General features: G+C 43.8%; 1 protein-coding gene across 1 annotated transcript in view; it reads right to left on the bottom strand.

The window, feature by feature from the left end:
- LOC137362666 (trifunctional nucleotide phosphoesterase protein YfkN-like) overlaps nt 1–19,902 on the bottom strand; it is a 100,960-nt gene extending 81,058 nt beyond the window's left edge. Inside the window, exons 1-4 of the mRNA XM_068027161.1 lie at nt 19,853–19,902; nt 17,535–17,686; nt 10,394–10,977; nt 3,060–3,207 (exon numbers count right to left, since the gene is read on the bottom strand). Of these exons, the coding sequence (XP_067883262.1) occupies nt 3,060–3,207; nt 10,394–10,977; nt 17,535–17,686; nt 19,853–19,902 (934 nt within the window). The remainder of the gene's footprint in view (nt 1–3,059; nt 3,208–10,393; nt 10,978–17,534; nt 17,687–19,852) is intronic.
- Between the last annotated feature and the right edge of the window lie 5,855 nt (nt 19,903–25,757).

Here is a 25,757-nt window from a genome sequence, read left to right on the forward strand (position 1 = left end):
TGGAGAGGACAAACAAGGCAAGGGAATACACAATAAATGGTAGGTAACTAAGAAGTTTAGAGGAATAGAGGGATTTTGGAATGCATGACCACAGATCCCTGAAGATAGCAGGACAGGTAGATTTATTTTTTATTCTTTCATGGGATGTGGGTGTCACTTTTTGCCCTTCCCTAGTTGCCCTGGAGAAGGTGCTGGTGAGCTGCCTTCTTGAACCACTGCAGTCCATCTGGTGCAGGTACACCACAGTGTTGTTAGGGAGGGAATTCCCAGATTTTGATCCAGTGACAGTGAAGGAACGGCGATATATTTCCAAGTCAGGATGGTGTGTGACTTGAAGAGGTATTTGCAGGTAGTGATGTTCCCATGCGTCCGCTGTCCTTGTCCCTCCAGGTGGAAGAGGTCGCTTGTTTGGAAGGTGCTGTTGAAGGGTGGGGGCGGGGGGCAGTGGTGTAGATTGCTGCAGAGCATCTCGCATATGGTACACAGTTCTGCCACTGTGCATCGGTGGTGGATGGAGTGAATGTTTAAGGTGGTGGATGCGGTGCAGATCAAGTGGCTGCTTTGTCCTGGATGGTGTTGAGCTTCTTGGAGTGTTGTTGGAGCTGCACTCATCCAGGCAAGTGGAGAGTATTCCATCACACTCCTGATTTGTGCCTTGTGGACAGGCTTTGGGGAGTCGGGAGGTGGGTTACTCACCACAGAATTCCCAATCTCTGAACTGCTCTTGTAGCCGCACTATTTATATGGCTGGTCCAGTTCAGTTTGTGGTCAACCCCCAGGATGTTGATACTGGGGAATTCAGTGATGGTAATGCCATAAAGGGGAGATGGTTAGATTCTCTCTTATTGGAGATCGTCATTGCCTGTGTGCTGCAAATGTTATTTGCCACTAATCAGCCCAAGCCTGAATGTTGTCCAGGTCTTGCTGCATATGGACACGAACTGCTTCAGTATCCAAGGAGCTGCAAATGGTACTGAACATTGTACAATTAGCGAACATCCCCACTTCTCACCTTATGATGGAGGGAAGCTCATCGACGAAGCAGCTGAAGATGGTTGGGCCTAGGACACTACCTTGAGGAACTCCTGCAGCAATGTCCTGGGGCTGAGATGATTGGCCTCTGAGACCCGCAACCAGATTCCTTTGTGCTAGGTCTGATTCCAACCAGTGGAGAGCTTTCTCCTTGATTCTCACTGACTTGAATTTGGCTAGGGCCCCTTGATGCCACACCCGGGCAAATGCTCCCTAGATATCCAGGCAAATCACTCTCACCTCACCGCTCAAGTTCAGCTCTTTTATCCACGCTTGGACCAAGGTTGTAATGAGGTCAGGAGCCGAGAGGCCCTGGCAGAACCCAAACTGAGCATTGGTGGCAGGTTATTGTTGTTTAAGTAGCACTTGATCGCACTGTCAACGGCACCTTTCATCACTTTGCTGATGATCGAGAGTAGACTGATGGGGCAGTAATTGGCTGGATTGGATTTGCTCTGCTTTTTGTGGACAGAACACACCTGTGCAATTTTCCACCTTGTCCGTAGGTAAGGTGATTAAGAAGGCATATGGATTACTTTCCTTTATTGGCTGAAACCTAGAGCATAAGAGGAGGGAGGTTATGCTAGAATTGTGCAGAACACTAGTTAGACCCCAGCTAGAATACTACATCCAGTTCTGGTCACCATATTACAGGGAAAATGTGATTGCATTAGAGAGAGCACAGAGGAGATTTACGAGCATGTTGCTGGGGATGGAGAATTTCAGCTATAAGGAAAGATTGGATAGGATGGGATTGCTTTCTTTGAAACAAAGGAGACTGATGGGTGATTTAATTCAGGTGTATAAAATTATGAGGGGCCTAGAGAGAGTGACTAGGAAGGTCCATTACCAGCGTGGTCACTAACCAGGGGATATAGAATTGAAGCAATTGATTGAAGGATTAGAGGGAGCTGAGGAGTATTTATTTTCACACAGGGGATGCTGGGGTCTGGAACTTACTGCCTGAAAGGATGTTAGAGACAGAAACCCTCATCGCATTTAATAAAACCCTTGGATATGTACTTGATGTGCTATAACCTACATGGCTACACACCAAGAGCTGGAAGGTGGGATTTGGCTAGATACCTCTTTTTTGGCTGACAGACACAGATCTCTTTAAATAGACAGCTTTCATTCTCATCATCACGCCCACTTCTGCAATCAATCAGGAAACCTGAAAGCAGATGGCTAAATAGCCACAGCAAAGCCCGTTGACAGAACAAATGGGTTCCCAATACGCTACCATCCTCCCCGCTGCATGCGGCACTGTTAAGGTAAAATTCTGATCACTGAGGCAAAACACAGCACCCACATTTCTTGCCTGTCTCAGAGCAGGAAACAAATCTGTAAATTTGCTATTCTTTACAGGTCAATACTACATCATGCAGTGCTTTTAGCCACTGAGTCATTGGGGAACACGGATTGTTTATTACAATTGTCATTTCATTTCAGAATGAATCACAATTGTCCTTTCATCTTGAGGACTTGTGCTGAAATACATATGAAACTGATTATACTGTCCCTTTTTACGAGCCATAAAAGCCCTAAATAAAGCGTGACTGTGCAATTTCCCAGAATCATTATGATCCATGATAGCTGGCAGGATTAGTGGTTGAACTCTGCAATGCATGATGTAATTAATCAAATACACAATAATGAATGGGAATACTTTAACATCAGGTGTATTTTTTAGAATGTACATTGCTAATTCAGATGAGGGCAGAGGCTCTTTACAATCATCTTGACTTCTCCCAGTCCCTGGAAAACCATAAAAGGATTTAGTGCCTTTGATTTTATTTAAAATTTGAAATGATTGTGATCCCTACCCATCCACCTCAGCACAGATAAAACATCTCTAAAGTCTCCTAAGATGGCTTTACCTATGCAAAGTAGCAGGGATAAGACTGCTAGCCATACCGACCTCAGCTTTTAAATCTAACTTTAAGCGAGATTTGTTCTTATTGGAAAGATCTTAAGATAGTTTCTACGACATTATTCTAAACTAGGATAGTTTCGGAACAATATACCTGAATTAAGCAATGCTACGTCAGCATGAGTAGCTTCAAGCATGGCATTGGTAACAAGATTCCCTAGACTGCTCTCCGATTTTCTTACTGTGGTAAAACGTCCATCCAGTTCTACTTCTATCTGACATAGCACTTCTCCCAATAGGTGCTGCATAAATCAAAAAAAAAAAGAGTATGTGTGACAAATTAAGATTAGATTTTTGATTTGTTTATTGTTAATACTCTAGTAAATTGACAACTGGGACTGATATCAAAGCAAATCTCAGCTCATATTAATATGTCCATTAATTCTAATAACTGTAAATTAACCAAAACCTGCCCCAGAGAGGAGTGGAGGCAAGATCATTGAATATTTTTAAGGCTGACTTAGGTATAGATAGATAGATTCTTGTCAACAAGGGGGTCAAAAGGTATAGGAAGTCGACAGAAAGTAGAGTTGAGGCCACAATCAGATCAGCGATGATCTTATCAAACTGCAGAGCAGGCGTGAGGGGCCAAATTGCCTACTCCTGCTCCAAATTTGTACGTTGCTTCAGAGATGCTCATAAGGAACCCACAAACAAAGTCAAATGAGCCTTAATTGAATCAAAGAGCTTTCTACCAGTAAAATGGTAGCAGTGGCAAAAAGCTCTACAAGTCATCTAACAATTTGCAGTTTGAAGTCAAAGGGATGAATAATAACTGATGACATCAAACAATATACCATTCATTTAATTTATTGTAGGTTTTTATTTAATTCATTCATGGGATGTGGGCAACGCTGGCCAGGCCAGCATTTATTGTCCATCCCTAATTGCCCTTGAGAAGGTGGTGGTGAGCTGCCTTCTTGAACCGCTGCAGTCCATTTGGGGTAGGTATACCCACAGTGCTGTTAGGAAGGGAGTTCCAGGAATCTGACCCAGCGACAGTGAAGGAACGGCGATATAGTTCCAAGCAATATTGTTCCACACACCAAAAGGATGGTGTGTGACTTGGAGGGGAACTTGCAGGTGGTGGTGTTCCCATGTATTTGCTGCCCTTGTCCTTCTAGTTGGTAGAGGTCACGGGTTTGGAAGGTGCTGTCTAAGGAGCCTTGGTGCATTGCTGCAGTGCATCTTATAGATGGTACACACTGCTACCACTGTGCATCGGTGGTGGAGGGAGTGAATGTTTGTTAACGGGGTGCCAATCAAGCGGGCTGCTTTGTCCTGGATGGTGTCGAGCTTCTTGAGTGTTGTTGGAGCTGCACCCATCCAGGCAAGTGGAGAGTATTCCATCACACTCCTGACTTGTGCCTGGTAGATGGTGGACAGGCTTTGGGGAGTCAGGAGGTGAGTTACTCGCCTCAGGATTCCTAGCCTCTGACCTGCTCTTGTAGCCACGGTATTTATATGGCTACTCCAGTTCAGTTTCTGGTCAATGGTAGCCCCTAGGATGTTGATAGTGGGGGATTCAGCGATGGTAATGCTGTTGAATGTCATGGGGAGATGGTTAGATTTTCTCTTGTTGGAGATGGTCATTGCCTGTGGCACTTGTGTGGCGCGAATGTTACTTGCCACTTATCAGCCCAAGCCTGAATATTGTCCAGGTCTTGCTGTATTTCTACACGGACTGCTTCACTATCTGAGGAGTCACGAATGGTGCTGAACATTGTGCAATCATCAGCCAACATCCCCACTTCTGACCTTATGATTGAAGGAAGGTCATTGATGAAGCAGCTGAAGATGGTTGGGCCTCGGACACTACTCTGAGGAACTCCTGCAGTGATGTCCTGGAGCGCAGATAATTGACCTCCAACAACCACAACCATCTTCCTTAGCGCTAGGTATGACTCCAGACAGCGGACGGTTTTCCACGATTCCCATTGACCTCAGTTTTGCTAGGGCTCCTTGATGCCATACTCGGTCAAATGCTGCCTTGATGTCAAGGGCAGTCACTCTCACCTCACCTCTTGAGTTCAGCTCTTTTGTCCATGTTTGAACCAAGGCTGTAATGAGGTCAGAAGATGAGTGGCCCTGGCGGAACCCAAACTGAGCATCACTGAGCAGGTTATTGCTAAACAAGTGCCGCTTAATGGCACTGTTGATGACATCTTCCATCATTTTACTGATGATTGAGAGTAGGCTGATGGGGCGGTAATTGGCCGGGTTGGATTTGTCCTGCTTTTTGTGTACAGGACATACCTGGGCAATTTTCCACATTGCAGGGTAGATGCCAGTGTTGTAGCTGTACTGGAACAGCTTGGCTAGGGGCGCAGCAAGTTCTGGAGCACAGGTCTTTAGTACTATTGCCGGAATATTGTCAGGGCCCATAGCTTTTGCAGTATCCAGTGCCTTCAGTCGTTTCTTGATATCACCGGAGTGAATCGAATTGGCCGAAGCCCAGCATCTGTGATGCTGGGGACCTCAGGAGGAGGCCGAGATGGATCATCAACTCGGCACTTCTGGCTGAAGATTGTTGCAAATGCTTCAGCCTTATCTTTCGCACTAATGTGCTGGGCACCCCCATCATGGAGGATGGAGATATTTGTGGAGCCACCTCCTCCAGTTAGTTGTCTAATTGTTCACCACCATTCACGGCTGGATGTGGCAGGACTGCAGAGCTTAGATCTGACCTGTTGGTTATGGAATCGCTCAGCTCTGTCTATTGCATGCTGCTTACACAGTTTGGCACGCAGATAGTCCTCTGTTGTAGCTTCACCAGGTTGACACCTCATTTTGAGGTATGCCTGGTGCTGCTCCTGGCATGTCCTCCTGCGCTCTTCATTGAACCAGTGTTGGTCTCCTGGCTTGATGGTAATGGTAGAGTGGGGTATATGCCAGGCCATAAGATTACAGATTGTGGTTGAGTACAATTCTACTGCTGCTGATGGCCCACAGCGCCTCATGGATGCCCAGTTTTGCATTGCTAGGTCTGTTCGAAATCTATCCCATTTAGCACGGTGATAATGCCACACAACACGATGGACGGTATCCTCAATGTGAAGGTGGGATTTCGTCTCCACAAGGACTGTGCGGTGGTCACTCCTACCAATTCAGTCATGGACAGAAGCATCTGCGGCAGGCAGATTGGTGAGGACGAGGTCAAGTATGTTTTTCCCTCGTGTTGGTTCCCCCACCACCTGCCGCAGACCCAGTCTAGCAGCTATGTCCTTCAGGACTCGGCCAGCTCGGTCAGTAGTGGTGCTACCGAGCCATTCTTGGTGATGGACATTGAAGTCCCCCACCCAGAGTACATTTGGTGCCCTTGCCACCCTCCATGCTTCCTCCAAGTGGTGTTCAACATGGAGGAGTACTGAGTCATCAGCTGAGGGAGGGCGGTAGGTGGTAATCAGTAGGAGGTTACCTTGCCCATGTTTGACCTGATGCCATGAGACTTCATGGGGTCCAGAATCAATGTTAAGGACTCCCAGGGCAACTCCCTCCCTACTGTATACCATTGTGCCACCACCTCTGGTGGGTCTGTCCTGCCGGTGGGACAGGACATACCCAGGGATAGTGATGGCAGTGTCTGGGACATTGTCTGTAAGGTATGATTCCGTGAGTATGACTATGTCAGGCTGTTGCTTGACTGATCTGTGGGACAGCTCTCCCAACTTTGGCACAAGCCCCCAGATGTTAGTAAGGAGGACTTTGCAGGGTCGACAGGGCTAGGTTTGCCGTTGTCGTTTCCGATGCCTAGGTCGATGCCGGGTGGTCCATCCGGTTTCATTCCTTTTTATTTACGTCGTAGCGGTTAGGTACAACTGAGTGGCTTGCTAGGCCATTTCAGAGGGCATGTAAGAGTTAACCACATTGCTGTGGGTCTGGAGTCACATGTAGGCCAGACCAGGTAAGGACAGCAGATTTCCTTCCCTAAAGGACATTAGTGAACCAGATGGGTTTTTACAACAATCAACAATGGTTTCATGGCCATCATTAGACTAGCTTTTAATTCCAGATTTATTAATTAAATTCAAATTCCACCTTTTGCTGTGGTGGGATTCGAACCCATGTCCCCAGAGAAATACCCTGGGTCTCTGGGTTACTGGTCCAGTGATAATACCACTACGCCACCGCCTACCCAAGGTGGCATTTTAAAATTCACAGTCTCTTTCAAGAAATCTTCCACTCAAAAACAACCTTATCAATTAGGTCATAAACTATTCTTCTTCACCATAGCATCCTCCACATACTGTACAGAGGCTCCATGGGTGCAGGCAAAACCTCTGTAGTCGGGCTGACCTACTACAGCCGAGGTCAGCCTTAGCTAAGATACTGAAGAAATAGTACTTCACTAAAGTTGTTGCAAGAATATTTTAATATTGGCCCATTAAGTTGATCTAATCCAGTGGAATACCTTACTGGTTACCCAAAATCATTCCTACTGATTACACGTATACTGCATAATCATCTAATTAGCTATTTTTAAAATGGTAGTAGCAGATACACGTGCTCTATTTGATGCAAAAAGTTTTATGAAAAGCTATTCTTCTGTGATCATAGATCAATTGACCCATACAGAACAGAAAGTCCAAGATTATTCATGGTCTGCTTTGAATTATTTGATCTCAGCGGGGGTTGCAACAGGGGCTCAATAATTACCTTCAGCACCTCTGAGCCAGAGAGCAGAAATCAACCAGGCAAGACTCACTGTCTAAGTTCTGAAGACTGGCCACTTAGGCAAACTATATTCTAGCATAGGTCAGTGTGCTAAGGAGAGAAAAAGGAAGTGGAAAACATTTTTTAAAGCGTATTATTCAAACAGTGAATTTCAACACGGAGTTATGCAAGGGACGTAAATCAAGAATGGTGATTTCAGGTACCAGAGGACTGGAGGACAGCGAATGTGGTACCATTATTCAAGAAGGGGAGCAGGGATAAACAACGTAATTACAGGCCAGCGTGTCTAACATTAGTGGTAGGGAAACTATTGGAAAAGATTCTGAGGGACAGGATTAATTTCCACTTGGAGAGGCAGGGATTAATCAAGGATAGTCAGCATGGCTTTGTCAGGGGGAGATCATGTATAACAAATTTGACTGAATTTTTCGAGGAGGAGACTTGGTGTGTAGATGAGGGTAAAGCAGCTGATGTGGTCTACATGGTCTTCAGTAAGGCTTTTGATAGGTCCTGCATGGGAGATTGGTCAAGAAGGTAACAGCCCATGGGATCCAGGGCAATTTGGCAACTTGGATCCTAAATTGGCTTCGTGGCAGGAGGCAGAGGGTGATGGTCGAGTGTTGTTTTTGCGATTGGAAGCCCGTGATCAGTGGTATACCGCAGGGATCGGTGCTGGGACCCTTGCTGTTTGTAGTGTACATTAATGATTTAGACGTGAATTTAGGAGGTATCATCAGTAAGTTCGCAGATGACACGAAAATTGGTGATGTCGTAAATAGTGAGCAGGAAAGCCTTAGATTGCAGGACGATATAGATGGGCTGCTAAGATGGGCAGAGGAGTGGCAAATGGAATTTAATTCTGAGAAATGTGAGGTGATGCATTTTGGGAGGTCTAAGAAGGCAAGGGAATATACAATGGATGGTAGGACCAGAAGAAGTACAGAAGGTCAGAGGGACCTTGCCGTATTTGTCCATAGATCAATGAAGGCAGCAACGCAGGTAGATAAGGTGGTTAGGAAGGCATATGGGATACTTGCCTTTATTAGCCGAGGCATAAAATATAAGAGCAGGGAGGTTATGATGGAGCTGTATAGAACGCTAGTTAGACCACAGCTGGAGTACTGTGTACAGTTCTAGTCGCCACACTATAGGAAGGATGCTATTGCACTGGAGAGGGTACAAAGGAGATTCACCAGTATGTTGCCTGGGCTGGAGCATTTCAGCTATGAAGAGAGACTGGATAGGCTAGGGTTGTTTTCCTTAGAACAGAGATGGCTGAGGGGGGACACGATTGAGGTATACAAAATTATGAGGGGCATAGATAGGGTAGATACCAGGGGGCATAGATTTCAGGTAAGGGGCAGGAGGTTTAGAGGGGATTTGAGGAAAAATTCTTTCACCCAGAGGGTGGTTGGAATCTGGAACACACTGCCTGAAGGGGTGGTACAGGCAGGAACCTCACAACATTTAAGTAGTATTTAGATGAGTACTTGAAACCATAGCATACAAGGCTGCGGGCCAAGTGCTGGAAAATGAGATTAGAATAGATAGGTGCTTGATGGCCGACACGGACACGATGAGCTGAAGGGCCTGTTTCTGTGCTGTATAACTCTATGACTCTACATACATTGTTGCAGAAAAGTCCATAAGGCACCCATAGACCAAATCCAATGACCCTTAAATGTACTGGAGAACTTTCTACCAGTAAGATGGTAACAAAATCAAGGTCATGTAACAATTATCAGCTTGGAGACAGTTTTACGAAGAATGTTGAGGCTTAGGTGAGGAACAGGTGACAAGAGAATAGTTATCCCAGTGCACAGGGGGAAAAAAACTAGCATCAGTGCAACTCCTACTACAAAGTCAATGAAATAGGGAGGAATAGCAAGCTCCTGGCTTTGATAAAAATGGGATAGTATATGTGGAAAATCAGTCATTGTCTGGACTAAGAACCACTCCTTCTGTATACCTGAATCTCACTAATTTTCCAAGCCGAGACAAACACGACTAACAGATATGCTGTCCATACAATCCTCGAGCTACAAAAATCAGAGGTTCAAAAGCTAAAACATAATCTTGTGAACAGGATTAAGGTTTCAAAGCTTACATGCAAAGCTAAATTTGCACCAACTCGTGGGACAAGTCAGTAATTCACCAAAAATTGTGACAACAGGAAGCAATGTTTTTAGGTAGGAAGGGTGCACCCTACACAAGATTTTTAATAATGTGCAGATATAAATCTACACGCATCTTTTAAGAACAAAAGCATCCAAGACTGACCCCTATCGTACACCCCACTCCATTTCTAAGCTTTTTCCAATCCAAGCAAATCGTTATAATCTCTTTGCTTCCCATCACTCAACCAACTTTCCATCCATGCTACATTTTCTCTTGTAACATACACCCTTTTTTTTTGAAAAAAACAAGCTTCCTTTTAATTGTATAGATTTTTGTTGGCATCATAATTTGTACTGCTATCATCACACAATAGGGATTTTTCTTTTGGAGATACTGTTTTCAATTTTGTCTGGTTTCACTTCTTTCACTTTGTAGCTTAGAATGTAGATCATTTGTGCCAAAGTGTTTTGTAATACTAGCTGACATTGACTCACTAACTGAATGACAAGAAAGATAGTTGTAAAGTAAGTATATCATCATAAGATGGAACTATGTTCCACCAAACCCCTTCAATGATTTGTTGAACAGATGGGATGAAAGTGCATCATTAAAATAATTAAACTGTTGCCAACATACCTCCAGATTGAAAGTAAACTCCTGGACAATGTTGTTCACAAAGGTGTCTTCCTCTAAATCTTTTGTAATGTCTATCTTCTGCGTGGTGTACTTGTAATTATTCTCACTAGTTCGTGCAATGTCAATTTTAGTTAGGCTTCTAAAATCTGATCCACTTTTGATGATAGGAGTCCCATTAACCTCTTTGGTGCCATAGTCATGATCGTGACCTCCTAGAATCAGGTCCAACCCATCAGCATTCCTTGCGAGTCTAATATCATTACTCCATTTCATGTGTGTCAAAGCAATTAGAAGTTCTGCACCTTTGGCTCGAAGATCTTGAGAAAGTTGGTCAGCAACAACAACATAATCGATAAAGTTCACACTCGACTTATCAATAGTTGGTAAAGTATCAATCCATTCTTCCTCCACTAAGCCCATCAAGCCAATTTTTACACCGTTCCATTCCATTATCCTGCTTCCTATGCCATGTCCTAGTGGCTCAGAAGTAAATAAATCATACACGTTGCTGAGCAACCAAGGGAAATTCATCTCTGATATAATCTCTTCCAACAGGTCAACTCCAAAGTCAAATTCATGATTTCCTGAAAACAAAATGTACTGATGCTTTTCTGGTATTGTCAGTTCCTCAGATACAGCAAAAGAGCATTAGAATCAATAACAGAGAGAAAATACCTTGGTATAAAATCTGACATTTTATGAATAATATGAGGGGAACTATATGCAAAGAAAATAAAAAAATGTAGTCAAGGATAGTCATTAGACTGAAGAATGTTGCTGAAGCTAATTTCAATTAAATGTTTGAAGAGAATATGAAGCTTAATAGTTTAAAATTAGATTTAATTCACTTTACATGCTTTCAACTGGCAATCAACAAATTTGGACAGGTTTGTTCTGGTGTAATGTTCTTTTCCTGGTCTTAAAATGTTCTATAAAGTCTACAGCCAATCAAACTGTTAGTGGCAGTTCCGAAGAAGGGTCACTGACCCGAAACGTTAACTCTGCTTCTCTTTCCACAGATGCTGCCAGACCTGCTGAGTGAATCCAGCATTTCTTGTTTTTGTTTCAGATTTCCAGCATCCGCAGTATTTTGCTTTTATGTTAGTGGCACTGCACTGACATAAGAAACGTGAGTGGTTCTTAGTTCTATCTGAAGTGATAAAATGGCTATCACTACAAATTAAAAGTTACTGACTTATATGAAGTAATTGTAACACTATCGCTTTATTTAAAGTTTGATCCCACCCAATTGCCTTGTCAATGGGACTATTGATATTTCAAATGGACATTTGCACCAATGAAACTCACACAATAAAGTAATTGAAAAGTAGAAATTTACTCTATCCATTACATTATTTGGGGCATTAGTCTCCATGGCATTCTTTATGAGTAGTCTGGAGTAGTTATCGTACTAAAACACAGCTGTATATAACTTGGCCCGTCCTCTTAAATACTGAAGTGCTTCCTGTGGGAAGTGTATAAATAAGCCAATCCGAAGATCAATCAGAGGCCAATTACTGTGGAACACTTCCATAGATTGGCAGCTATTTTTAAATCCCCAGCTCCTGGGCAGAGCTACCAAGGATAGGGGGAAAAAAAGCATTTAATTACCAATTTTGTTTCTCTTTTTTCCATTCTGTCTTTGATTGACCAATTGGAATGTAATGTCCATATTATGACAGATTCAAGCCTTACTGCTCAGTGTGAGTCAATGTGTATGATATTTTAAAGTGACTGAAAAGGTGAATTGCATTTGTTTTTGCTACAGAATAGTGTTGGCGACATTTACTGATTAAAATGCTTGAGTTTATCCTCATTTGTATGGAATGTATAAATAATTGGCTGTTATAATATAGGTTTAAGAATATAGTTAATTTTATCACAACTGTTCTTATATTACAACAGTGGCTACACTTCAAAAATACTTCATTTGCTGTGGTTTGGAATGTTCTGAAGTCATTAAAGGTGCTATACAAATACAAGTCTTCCTTTCTTCTTTTAATTAAGCATAGGATACAGAAGAGAAGTTAGCTAAGGCATTCCAAGATGCAGGTAGGTAGGCAGTTGGCTAATGGTACTGCATGTAGCCAAACTAGGGAGTGAAGGGTCTGCAGATAGGTAGGGATGGAAACAGAGTCATGTTAGTGATAGGAGTGTGGGAGCACTGGGATGGCAAAGGTGGGAGCACTGGGGAATGAGGTTCACTGGGTTTGGAAGTATTGGAAGGTTGGTGCTTAGGGGCAGGAACAGTGGGAATGGTGTTGTGAGAGGTTCCGCAGTGGCATCTGTGGGAAAAGGCATAGCTGCTCAGCATGAGGTTGACAGGTAGGAATGCTTGGGAGAGGAGACACGGGTGCTTAGGGTGGGAAGGAGGGTGATAGCAGAAAAAGCAGGAGGGGAGATGATAGTGAGAGCATAAACAGGGGTAACTGGTGTAAAATGTGCCAAAACAAATTTGTGGCCAAAAGCAACCACACAAGTTTAAGAAACGTTAGTCCTGGCTGCAGAACAGGTGAATAATGACCTCAGTCATAAAATGATGGATGATAGCAGAGCATCAAACATAAATGCAGGTTCTGTGTAGCCACTCCCAAGATGTGCAACAGATGGCTGGGACAACAGTAGAGTCCACTACCCTGCTGTGCATCAACATCTGTGAAGATATCTCACTACTGTAGTGCATCCTGCAAAAAAAAAATGGAAGCTCCAGGAATACATGAAAACTCCCTGAGAGCTCCAGACAACCAGTCGATTTAATGCAAAGGCACTGAATGAAGGACTGCAGCTCTCGACAGACGACTTGGAGACCTATGTCAACTAGTCAAGAGGTTATTTGGTTTACTCTCACTCAGGGATTTAAGGATCTTTCTGCAAGTTCTTCTTCTGATTTCTGGAAACATTCAATTGTCAATAATAGTGCAGTGGTTTGTGTGCATGCTGATGAGGCTGCTTTCCCTCACTCCAGCAGCTTTGTGCAGAAATGTTCCGCTCTGCAAGACCACTGGCGTCCCTGTAAAGCACCTTTAATAGAGTACAACATTCCAAGGTGTTATATAAATGCAAGGTGTTGCTGTTTTGCATTTGAACCCTAACAAAGTTTCAGTCTATCCCATTCCGGACTCGGGCCCCGACAGAATCACAGAATAATACAGTGCAGAAGAAGCCCTTCGGCCCATCGAGTCTGCACCAATACATTAAAACACCTGACCTGTCTACCTAATCCCATTTGCCAGCACTTGGCCATAGCTTTGAATGTTATGACGTGCCAAGTGCTCATCCAGGTACTTTTTAAAGGGTGTGAGGCAACCCGTCTCTACCACCCTCCCAGGCAGGGCATTCCAGACCATCACCACCCTCTGGGTAAAAAAGTTCTTCCTCAAATCCCCCTTAAACCTCCCGCCCCTCACCTTAAACTTGTGACCCCTCGTAACTGACCCTTCAACTAAGGGGAACAGCTGCTCCCTATCCACCCTGTCCAAGCCCTTCAAAATCTTGTACACCTCGATCAGGTCACCCCTCAGTCTTCTCTGCTCCAGCGAAAACAACCCAAGCCTATCCAACCTCTCTTCATAGCTTAAATGTTCCATCCCAGGCAACATCCTGGTGAATCGCCTCTGCACCCCCTCCAATGCAATCACATCCTTCCTATAATGTGGCGACCAGAATTGCACACAGTACTCCAGCTGTGGCCTTACCAAAGTTCTGTACAACTCCAACATGACCTCCCTGCTTTTGTAATCTATGCCTCGATTGGTAAAGGCAAGTATCCCATATTAACCACCCTATTAACCTGCCCTTCTGCCTTCAGAGATCTATGGACAAACACGCCAAGGTCCCTTTGTTCCTCGGAATTTCCCAGTGTCAGGCTATTCATTGAATACTTCCGTGTCACATTACTCCTTCCAAAGTGTATCACCTCACACTTTTCAGCGTTAAATTCCATCTGCCACTTTTCCGCCCATTTGACCATCCCGTCTATATCTTTTTGAAACCTAAGACACTCCACTTCACTGTTAACCACTCGGCCAATCTTTGTGTCATCCGCGAACTTACTGATCCTACCCCCCACATAGTCATCTATGTCGTTTATATAAATGACAAACAATAGGGGACCCAGCACAGATCCCTGTGGTACGCCACTGGACACTGGCTTCCAGTCACTAAAACAGCCATCTGTTATCACTCTCTGTCTCCTACAGCTAAGCCAATTTTGAATACACCTTATCAAGTTACCTTGTATCCATGTGCATTTGCTTTCTTGATAAGTCTCCCATGTGGGACCTTGTCAAAGGCTTTGCTGAAATCCATGTAAACTACATCAACTGCACTACCCTCATCGACACACCTGGTCACATGCTCAAAAAATTCAATCAAATTTGTTAGGCATGACCTCCCTCTGACAAAGCCATGCTGACTATTCCTAATCAAATTTTGCCTCTCCAAGTGGAGATAGATTCTCTCCTTCAGAATTTTCTCCAATAGTTTCTCTACCACTGACGTGAGACTCACTGGTCTGTAGTTCCCTGGCTTATCTCTACAACCTTTCTTAAATAGTGGGACCACATTAACTGTTCTCCAGTCCTCTGGCACCTCCCCCGTGGCCAGAGAGGAATTAAAAATTAGGGTCAGAGCCCCTGCAATCTCCACCCTTGCCTCCCACAGCATCCTGGGACACAAATCGTCCGGACCTGGAGATTTGTCCACTTTTAAGCCTTCCAAAACCTCCAATACCTTGTCACTCCCTATGACAATTTGCTCAAGAACCTCACAGTCTCTCTCTCTGAATTCCATATCTACATCCTCACTCTCTTGGGTGAAGACAGGGTTACTTCCAGCCCAAAGGTCTCATAGTAGCTTAGGGCATCTATCTATATCTTAAATACCCAGTCCTCAGGTGGCACTTAGAAGTATTAGAACGGGACAGACAAAATGTTGCGTGGTGTTTTTCTGAATAGTTGTAATAAATCATTAAAATTATTGTTGCATGGACTGCTTGGTGTTTGGTTATCTTGTATGGCTAATGGCTATGTTCCTGATGTTGAGGCTCAGTTATAATATGCTGGATAACTATAATCAGCAAGGAGATTATTTTGACCATTACACAAGTTACTGATAGGAGATTAACCTATAATGGGCAAAGAGTTCAGAAAATCTTTGACCTAGACATCTGTAAAGGTATCCCAGTTATCCAGTAGCACTAGTCACTGGGCATGCATCATGTTCTTCATGTGCCTTTGCTTTGGCATCAGACTGTTATTGTTAATGTCTCTGGAATTCTCCAGGCCATCTGCCATCATTCCTTGTTGGATAAAAAAAGTTACAATGCACACATCATGCTCCCGCAATTTGTAAAATAACAACTTACATTTGTTTAGTGCCTTTAATGTAGTAAAATCATCCAAGGTGCTTCACAGGAGTGATCATCAAACAAAGCCACATAAGGAGATATTAGGACAGGTAACCAAAAGCTTGATCAAAGACACAGGTTTTAAGGAGCGTCTTGGAGAGAGGTTAACAGGTGGATTGGTTTAGGGAGGGAATTCCAGAACTTAGGACCAAGGCAGCTGAAGGCACAGCTGCCAAAAATGGAGCAAAATAAATCTGGGACGTGCAAGGGGCTAGAATTGGTCAGAGTTCAGAGATGTCAGATGGTTGTAGAGCTGGAAGAGGTTACAGAGATAGGAATTTTAGGGTCAAGGCATTGCCGTACCAGAAGTTAACTTAGATCATCGAGCACAGGTGTAATGGGTGAGCAGGACCTGATGTAAATTAAGTACTCGGCTCATTCTGCAGGTAACCCCGAGATGTATCCAGGCATAGTATAGGTCTAAGCGTCCCAACAGTAAGCTCAATTTTTTGTCCTCCTGTATATTGAGGAGCATTGGAACAGAAGTAGGCCAGTCAGCTCCTCAAGAAAATTCTACCATTCAATCAGGCCATGGCTGATCTTTATCTTGACTCCATGAATATGAGTTCGAAATGTGCTGGGAGCTATCATGATACTTCTATACTTTGCTATTCCAATGCCACAGCTCCACTTCAACAGTGGGACAAGCAGGGCAGGATGGTTGCTGGGTGATCAGAAATACCTGCTGTACCTGTGGCACATGACGCCACCTCATAAGAGTACCAGTGCTGCAGTACAATATTTTCTCAGTGGAGAAAGAGGGTATAAGAGAATGTAAAAAAATATGTGAAGGGGAGGCAGTTTTTGGATTTAATATAACTTAAATAAAAATGGTAATTGGGAAAAGAATGAAGTGTTGCAAATTTCCAGGACCTGATAGCTTTTACCACAGGGTATTAAAAGAAATAGGTGAAGAAATGTCAGATGCATTAGTCATAATTTTCCAAAACTCTGGATTGAAAAATTCACTTTTATTTAATGAGGGGAGGGAGAAATTAGGAATCTGCATTTTAACATCATTTATCAAGGACAGAGTGGCTAAGCATGTGGACAAGTATGAGCCAATCAAAAGAGTCAGCTTGGATTTGTGAAAGACAGGTAATCTCTGACTAATCTTGCTAAATATTTTGAGGAGGTCACTTGCACGGTTAGGTGTGTATATGTTGGTGTTGTCAATTTGGACTTTTAGGAGGAATTTTATAAGGTTCCATACAAGAGATAATCAGCAATATTAAAAGCATACAGAATTGGAGATAACCTTTTGACATAGATTGGTAATTGGTTGGGAGATAGGAGACAAAGAGTAGGGATAAAGGGAACATGCTCTTGATTGGAAGTATGTGACAAAAGGCCTCCGTTTCTTAAGATACTTCATCATTTTCGTGTTAAATAATTTCATCTTATTGGTCACCCCTTTTCTTTTGTTAAGGCCATTAACCAAATCATATCACAAATATCATCCTCTCATCTCTTAGAACCGACTGACCCATGTTCAACTGCTGTTCACATGCAATCCTTCTTCACTCCTGAACTTACTACTCCATCAAATTTTATTCAAGATGCTTGCAATCCACCTTGACAAAATTATACCAACTTATGGAAGAAGCAAATGAATAAATGAAACTATTATCTTTAAATTAAAAATGACAGGATCAAAGTTCTGAATGATTGAATAGTATGAAAATCATGTGAGGTAATTAACGTCAAAGTACGACACTTTGAAAATTTACTCACCAAATACTGCACACTGTACTCCAAAAGCATTAAGAATCGGTATCATGTGTCGTCCTTTCGTAGTTGTGCTTAAGAGTGAAGGATTTAAACAGTCACCACTAAAAAGGATCAGGGGATTGAGGGTTTTATACTGTTTTAATGCTGTAGCAAATCTGTTTAAAGAAAAATGATGGCTGAGTTTGTGAAATAAACAAAATTCAAGTAGAAACAAGCAAATATGATTTGTAATTATACTCAAAATAAGCATCTTTGAGAAGCAAAAAGAAATATGTTAAATGTTTGCTTTCAATACATTGAATATATTGAGAAAGCTCAATATGTCATGTTTCCAATACATTCAAAGTTTGGAACAGTTAAACAATTAGCTACATCACAGCCACCTGCACTTGTACATATACAGATAATAAAAATGTATACAATAAAATTTAAAAAGATGTTTGAAGTAAATGTACTTTTTCTGTATGTTGAATTCAGAGTAGCAATGCAATTCTTCATAAACATTTTTGTAATCTCAAATTACATGCATTTTGTTGTGCTATCATCAGCTTGAAAAGTTACGCAATATCACATGAATCATTAACATGGTCCAAAATTCTCTTTCTGTTACTTTACTGAAGGGGTTAACCATTAAACATACTCAGCATTTCGATAATGGATTCAAAAGGCAAACAACATTCAATCCCAGAAGGATCAATTGTAGTTGCTGCAAAGAACATAAAGCACTGGACGAGAGATTACAAAAATTTGGGGCCTTTTTCTTCAGCCCTGTCTGGGGCTATGATCCCTTTCCCAACTCTCAGAGCAGTAGGGGGCCCACTACTTAGGAAGGCATATGGGACACCTGCCTTTATTAGCCGAGGCATAGAATATAAGAGCAGGGCGGTTATGATGGAGCTGTATAATACGCTAGTTAGGCCACAGCTGGAGTACTGTGTACAGTTCTTCTTTCTTTTGGGCCTCCTTATCTCGAGACAATGGATACGCGCCTGGAGGTGGTCAGTGGTTTGTGAAGCAGCACCTGGAGTGGCTATAAAGGCCAATTCTAGAGTGACAGGCTCTTCCACAGGTGCTGCGGAGAAATTTGTTTGTCGGGGCTGTTGCACAGTTGGCTCTCCCCTTGCGCCTCTGTCTTTTTCCTGCCAACTACTAAGTCTCTTCGACTCGCCACATTTTAGCCCTGTCTTTATGGCTGCCCGCCAGCTCTGGCGAACGCTGGCAACTGACTCCCACGACTTGTGATCAATGTCACAGGATTTCATGTCGCGTTTGCAGACGTCTTTAAAGCGGAGACATGGACGGCCGGTGGGTCTGATACCAGTGGCGAGCTCGCTGTACAATGTGTCTTTGGGGATCCTGCCATCTTCCATGCGGCTCACATGGCCAAGCCATCTCAAGCGCCGCTGACTCAGTAGCGTGTACAAGCTAGGGATGTTGGCCACCTCGAGGACTTCTGTGTTGGAGATACGGTCCTGCCACCTGATGCCAAGTATTCTCCACCACACTATAGGAAGGATGTGATTGCACTGGAGAGAGTGCAGAGGAGATTCACCAGGATGTTGCCTGGGCTGGAGCATTTCAGCTATGAAGAGGGACTGAAAAGGCTAGGGTTGTTTTCCTTGGAGCAGAGAAGGCTGAGGGGGGGGACATGATTGAGGTATACAAAATTATGAGGGCATTGATAGGATAGATAGGAAGAAACTTTTTCCCTTAGTGGAGGGGTCAATAATTAGGGGGCATAGATTTAAGGTAAGGGGCAGGAGGTTTAGAGGGGATTTGAGGAAAAAAATTTTCACCCAGAGGGTGGTTGGAATCTGGAACGCACTGCCTGAAGAGGTGATAGCGGCAGGAACCCTCACAACATTTAAGAAGTATTTAGATGAGCACTTGAAATGTCATAGCATACAAGGCTACGGGCCAAGTGCTGGAAAATGGGATCAGAATAGTTAGGTGCTTGATGGCCGGCACAGACATGTGCCAAAGGGCCTGTTTCTGTGCTGTATAACTCTATGACTATGATACCCCTCGGTGCAATAGCCCACCCACTTATATAAAGGGCTCCGTCCCTGAGATTGGGCACTGTGCCACCAACAGAACAAAGTGTCAGTAGAAGGTAGCCCTACTAGTTCATAGAATCATAGCAGGATACAGAAAAGGAGGTCATTTGACCCATCATGCCATTGCTGGTTCTTTGGTAGTCCCACTCCCTGCTCTTTCCCCAGAACCCTGGAAAGGATTTATGCAATTCCCTTTTTGATAGCACTTATGAATCTGCTTCCACCACGCTTTCAGCTAGTGCATTCAAAAACACATCAACTTACTGTGTAATAATATGTTTCCTCATGTCACCTCTGGTTCTTTTGGAAATCATCCTAAATCTGTGTCCTCTGCTTACTGACTACTCTGCCATTGGATACAGTTTTTCTTTATTTACTCTTATCAAAACAGTTCATAATTTTGAACATTTCTATCAAATCTCTTAACTTTCTCAATTCTAAGAAGGACAATCCCTGTTTCTCCAGTCTCTCCACATAACTGAAGTCCCTCATCCCTGGCAGCCTTTTAGTAAATCTCTTCTGGACACATAAGACCTTCAGATCCTTCCTAAAGTGTGGTGCCCAGAATTGAACCAGTGTTTTATAAAGATCTAGTATGACTTCCTTGCTTTTATACTCTACTCCTTTATTAATATAAAGCCAAAAGATCCCATACACTTTGAAAGCCTTCTCAACTTCAAAGATTTGGATACAGATCCCTGGTGTCTCTGGTACAATTTTAAAACGGGTGCAGGAACATTCAGTTCAAGTTGCCTCTTCTCATTCTTCCTACCAAAACAATCACTTCACACTTCTCTGCATTAAATTTCGTCCGCCATGCATCTTCTCATTTCACCGCTCTAATTACGTCCTCCTGAAGTATGTTATCCTCCTCATTGTTTATTGCATTTCCAAGTTTTGGGTCATCTGCAAATTTTGAAATTATGCCTTGTTTACCCAAGTCCAGGTCATTAATATATATCAAAAAGAGCAGTGATCTTAATACCATCCCGGGGGAACACCACTGTATGCTTCCCTGTAGTCTCAAGAACAGTCGTTCACCACTGCTTTTTGCTTTCTGTCCCTAAGCCAATTTTGCATTCACACTGACACTGTCCTTTTAACCACATGGACTTCAATTTTGCTAACATGTCTATTATGTGGCACTTTGTCAAACACCTTTTGAAAGTCCATATACAAAACACCAACCGCACTAGCCTTATCAACACCCGCCATCAAGGAACGCGATCAAATTAGTCAATCATGATTTGCCTTTAACAAATCTGCATCGACTCTCACTTATTAGTCCGTGCATCGACTCTCACTTATTAGTCCGTACTTCAATAACAACTTATATTTATATAGCGCCTTTAATGTAATAAAAGGTCACAAGGCGTTTCACAGACGCATTATAAAACAAAATATGACACCAAGCCACTTAAGGAGATATTAGGTCAGATGACCAAAAGCTTGGTCAAAGAGTTAAGTTTGAAGGAGTATCTTAAAGGAAGAAAGTGACGTAGAGAGGTGGAGAGATGCAGGGAAGGTATTCAAGGGCTTAGGACTTAGACAATGGCCACCAATGGTGGAGCAATTAAAATCAGGGATGTTCAAGAAGCCAAAATTAAAGGAGCGCACATACCTCAGACAGTTGTGGGGCTGGAGGCGAATAGAGAAATAGGGAAGGGGGGCGGGGGGGGAGAAGACCATGGAAGAATTTAAAAATGTTGAGAATTTCAAAATCAAGACATTGCTTGAACAAACAAAGAACAAAGAAAATTACAGCACAGGAGCAGGCCCTTCGGCCCTCCAAGCCTGCGCCGATCCAGATCCTCTATCTAAACATGTCGCCTATTTTCTAAGGGTCTGTATCTCTTTGCTTCCTGCCCATTCATGTATCTGTCTAGATACATCTTAAAAGACGCTATCGTGCCCGCGTCTACCACCTCCGCTGGCAACGCGTTCCAGGCACCCACCACCCTCTGCGTAAAGAACTTTCCACGCATATCCCCCCTAAACTTTTCCCCTCTCACTTTGAACTCGTGACCCCTAGTAATTGAATCCCCCACTCTGGGAAAAAGCTTCTTGCTATCCACCCTGTCTATACCTCTCATGATTTTGTACACCTCAATCAGGTCCCCCCTCAACCTCCGTCTTTCTAATGAAAATAATCCTAATCTACTCAACCTCTCTTCATAGCTAGCGCCGTCCATACCAGGCAACATCCTGGTGAACCTCCTCTGCACCCTCTCCAAAGCATCCACATCCTTCTGGTAATGTGGCGAACAGAACTGCACGCAGTATTCCAAATGTGGCTGAACCAAAGTCTTATACAACTGTAACATGACCTGCCAACTCTTGTACTCAATACCCCGTCCGATGAAGGAAAGCATGCCGTATGCCTTCTTGACCACTCTATTGACCTGCGTTGCCACCTTCAGGGAACAATGGACCTGAACACCCAAATCTCTCTGTACATCAATTTTCCCCAGGACTTTTCCATTTACTGTATAGTTCACTCTTGAATTGGATCTTCCAAAATGCATCACCTTGCATTTGCCCTGATTGAACTCCATCTGCCATTTCTCTGCCCATCTCTCCAATCTATCTATATTCTGCTGTATTCTCTGACAGTCCCCTTCACTATCTGCTACTCCACCAATTTTAGTGTCGTCTGCAAACTTGCTAATCAGACCACCTATACTTTCCTCCAAATCATTTATGTATATCACAAACAACAGTGGTCCCAGCACGGATCCCTGTGGAACACCACTGGTCACACGTCTCCATTTTGAGAAACTCCCTTCCACTGCTACTCTCTGTCTCCTGTTGCCCAGCCAGTTCTTTATCCATCTAGCTAGTACACCCTGGACCCCATGCGACTTCACTTTCTCCATCAGCCTACCATGGGGAACCTTATCAAACGCCTTACTGAAGTCCATGTATATGACATCTACAGCCCTTCCCTCATCAATCAACTTTGTCACTTCCTCTAAGAATTCGATTAAGTTGGTAAGACATGACCTTCCCTGCACAAAACCATGTTGCCTATCACTGATAAGCCCATTTTCTTCCAAATGGGAACAGATCCTATCCCTCAGTATCTTCTCCAGCAGCTTCCCTACCACTGACGTCAGGCTCACCGGTCTATAATTACCTGGATTATCCCTGCTACCCTTCTTAAACAAGGGGACAACATTAGCAATTCTCCATTCCTCCGGGACCTCAGCCGTGTTTAAGGATGCTGCAAAGATATCTGTTAAGGCCCCAGCTATTTCCTCTCTCGCTTCCCTCAGTAACCTGGGATAGATCCCATCCGGACCTGGGGACTTGTCCACCTTAATGCCTTTTAGAATACCCAACACTTCCTCCCTCCTTATGCCGACTTGACCTAGAGTAATCAAACATCTGTCCCTAACCTCAACATCCGTCATGTCCCTCTCCTCGGTGAATACCGATGCAAAGTACTCGTTTAGAATCTCACCCATTTTCTCTGATTCCACGCATAACTTTCCTCCTTTGTCCTTGAGTGGGCCAATCCTTTCTCTGGTTACCCTCTTGCTCCTTATATATGAATAAAAGGCTTTGGGATTTTCCTTAACCCTGTTTACTAACGATATTTCATGACCCCTTTTAGCCCTCTTAATTCCTCGTTTCAGATTGGTCCTACATTCCCGATATTCTTTCAAAGCTTCGTCTTTCTTCAGCCTCCTAGACCTTATGTATGCTTCCTTTTTCCTCTTAGCTAGTCTCACAATTTGACCTGTCATTCATGGTTCCCTAATCTTGCCATTTCTATCCCTCATTTTCACAGGAACATGTCTCTCCTGCACACTAATCAACCTCTCTTTAAAAGCCTCCCACATATCAAATGTGGATTTACCTTCAAACAGCTGCTCCCAATCTACATTCCCCAGCTCCTGCCGAATTTTGGTATAGTTGGCCTTCCCCCAATTTAGCACTCTTCCTTTAGGACAACTCTCGTCTTTGTCCGTGAGTTTTCTAAAACCTACGGAATTGTGATCACTATTCCCAAAGTAGTCCCCTACTGAAACTTCAACCACCTGGCCGGGCTCATTCCCCAACACCAGGTCCAATATGGCCCCTTCCTGAGTTGGACTATTTACATACTGCTCTAGAAAACCCTCCTGGATGCTCCTTACAAATTCTGCTCCATCTAGACCTCTAACACTAAGTGAATCCCAGTCAATGTTGGGAAAATTAAAATCTCCTATCACCACCAGCCTGTTGTTCCTACATCTTTCCATAATCTGTTCACATATTTGTACCTCTATCTCACGCTCGCTGTTGGGAGGCCTGTAGTACAGCCCCAACATTGTTACCGCACCCTTCCTATTTCTGAGTTCTGCCCATATTGCCTCACTGCTCGAGTCCTCCATAGTGCCCTCCTTCAGCACAGCTGTGATATCCTCTTTGACCAGTAATGCAACTCCTCCACCCCTTTTACCTCCCTCTCTATCCCGCCTGAAGCATCGATATCCTGGGATATTTAGTTGCCAATCATGCCCTTCCCTCAACCGAGTCTCAGTAATAGCAATAACATCATACTCCCAGGTACTAATCCAAGCCCTAAGTTCATCTGCCTTACCTACTACACTTCTTGCATTAAAACAAATGCACCTCAGACCACCAGTCCCTTTGTGTTCATCATCTGCTCCCTGTCTACTCTTTCCCTTAGTCACGCTGACTTCATTATCTAGTTCCTTATAGGCTTTAGTTACTACCTCCTTACTGTCCACTGACCTCCTCATTTGGTTCCCATCCCCCTGCCACATTAGTTTAAACCCTCCCCAACAGCGTTAGCAAAAGCACCCCCAAGGACATTGGTTCCAGTCCGGCCCAGTTGTAGACCGTCCAATTTGTAATAGTCCCACCTCCCCCAGAACCGGTCCCAATGTCCCAAAAATCTGAACCCCTCCCTCCTGCACCATCTCTCAAGCCACGCATTCATCCTGACTATTCTTTCATTTCTACTCTGACTATCACGTGGCACTGGTAGTAATCCTGAGATTACTACCTCTGAGGTCCTACTTTTTATCTTGGCTCCTAACTTCCTAAATTCTGCTTGTAGGACCTCATCCCGCTTTTCACCTATATCATTGGTGCCTATGTGCACAACGACAACTGGCTGTTCACCCTCCCCTTTCAGAATGTTCTGCAGCCGATCTGAGACATCCCTGACCCGTGCACCTGGGAGGCAACATACCATTCGGGAGTCTCGTTTTCGACCACAGAACCGCCTATCTACTCCCCTTACAATCGAATCCCCGATGACTATAGCCCTTCCACTCTTTTTCCCGCCCTTCCGAACAGCAGAGCCAGCCACGGTGCCATGAACCTGGCTACTGCTGCCTTCCCCTGGTGAGCCATCTCCCTCAACAGTATCCAAAACGGTATACCTGTTTTGGAGGGAGATGACCGCAGGGGACACCTGCGCTGCCTTCCTGCTCTTTCTCTGCCTTTTGGTCACCCATTCCCTTTCTCCCTCAGCAATCCTAATCTGCGGTGTGACCAATTCGCTAAACGTGCTATCCACGACCTCCTCAGCATCGCGGATGCTCCAAAGTGAGTCCATCCGCAGCTCCAGAGCCGTCATGCGATCTGACAAGAGCTGCAGCTGGACACACTTCCAGCACGTGAAGGAGTCAGGGACATCAGCCGTGTCCCTGAGCTCCCACATTGAGCAAGAGGAGCATAACACGGGTCTGAGATCTCCTGCCATTTTTAATCTTAAGCTTAACTTAGTCTTAACTTAGATAAATGAAAAAGGAATGAAAAGTTTTTACCAATCACACGAAAAAAAAAATAAATAGAAAAAGCCTTACCTTATCTGCACACCACCGAGTCCTTTTTTTTTGGTTAGAGGAGGAGGGCGGGTGGGAGACACTACAGGTGTAGTGTCTCGGGTTCAGCTGCTGCCCAAATATATAGGACTTACTTACCCAGCTGCCACCTCGCTCTCCCTGTCGCCGCTGCAAAAAGAAACTGCCGAAACAAAAAGGTAAGTTTATATAAGTTGTAAACTCACGTACCCAGCTGCCACCTCGCTCTCCCTGTTGCCGCTGACTGGGAGCCAACGCAGGTCACGAAGCACAGGGATGATAGGGGAGCGGGACTTCGTGCGAGTTAAGACCCAGGCAGCAGAGTTTTGGATTATTTCAAATTTACG

This window comes from Heterodontus francisci, chromosome 1, assembly GCF_036365525.1.
Source record: "Heterodontus francisci isolate sHetFra1 chromosome 1, sHetFra1.hap1, whole genome shotgun sequence".
NCBI classification, from domain to species: domain Eukaryota; kingdom Metazoa; phylum Chordata; class Chondrichthyes; order Heterodontiformes; family Heterodontidae; genus Heterodontus; species Heterodontus francisci.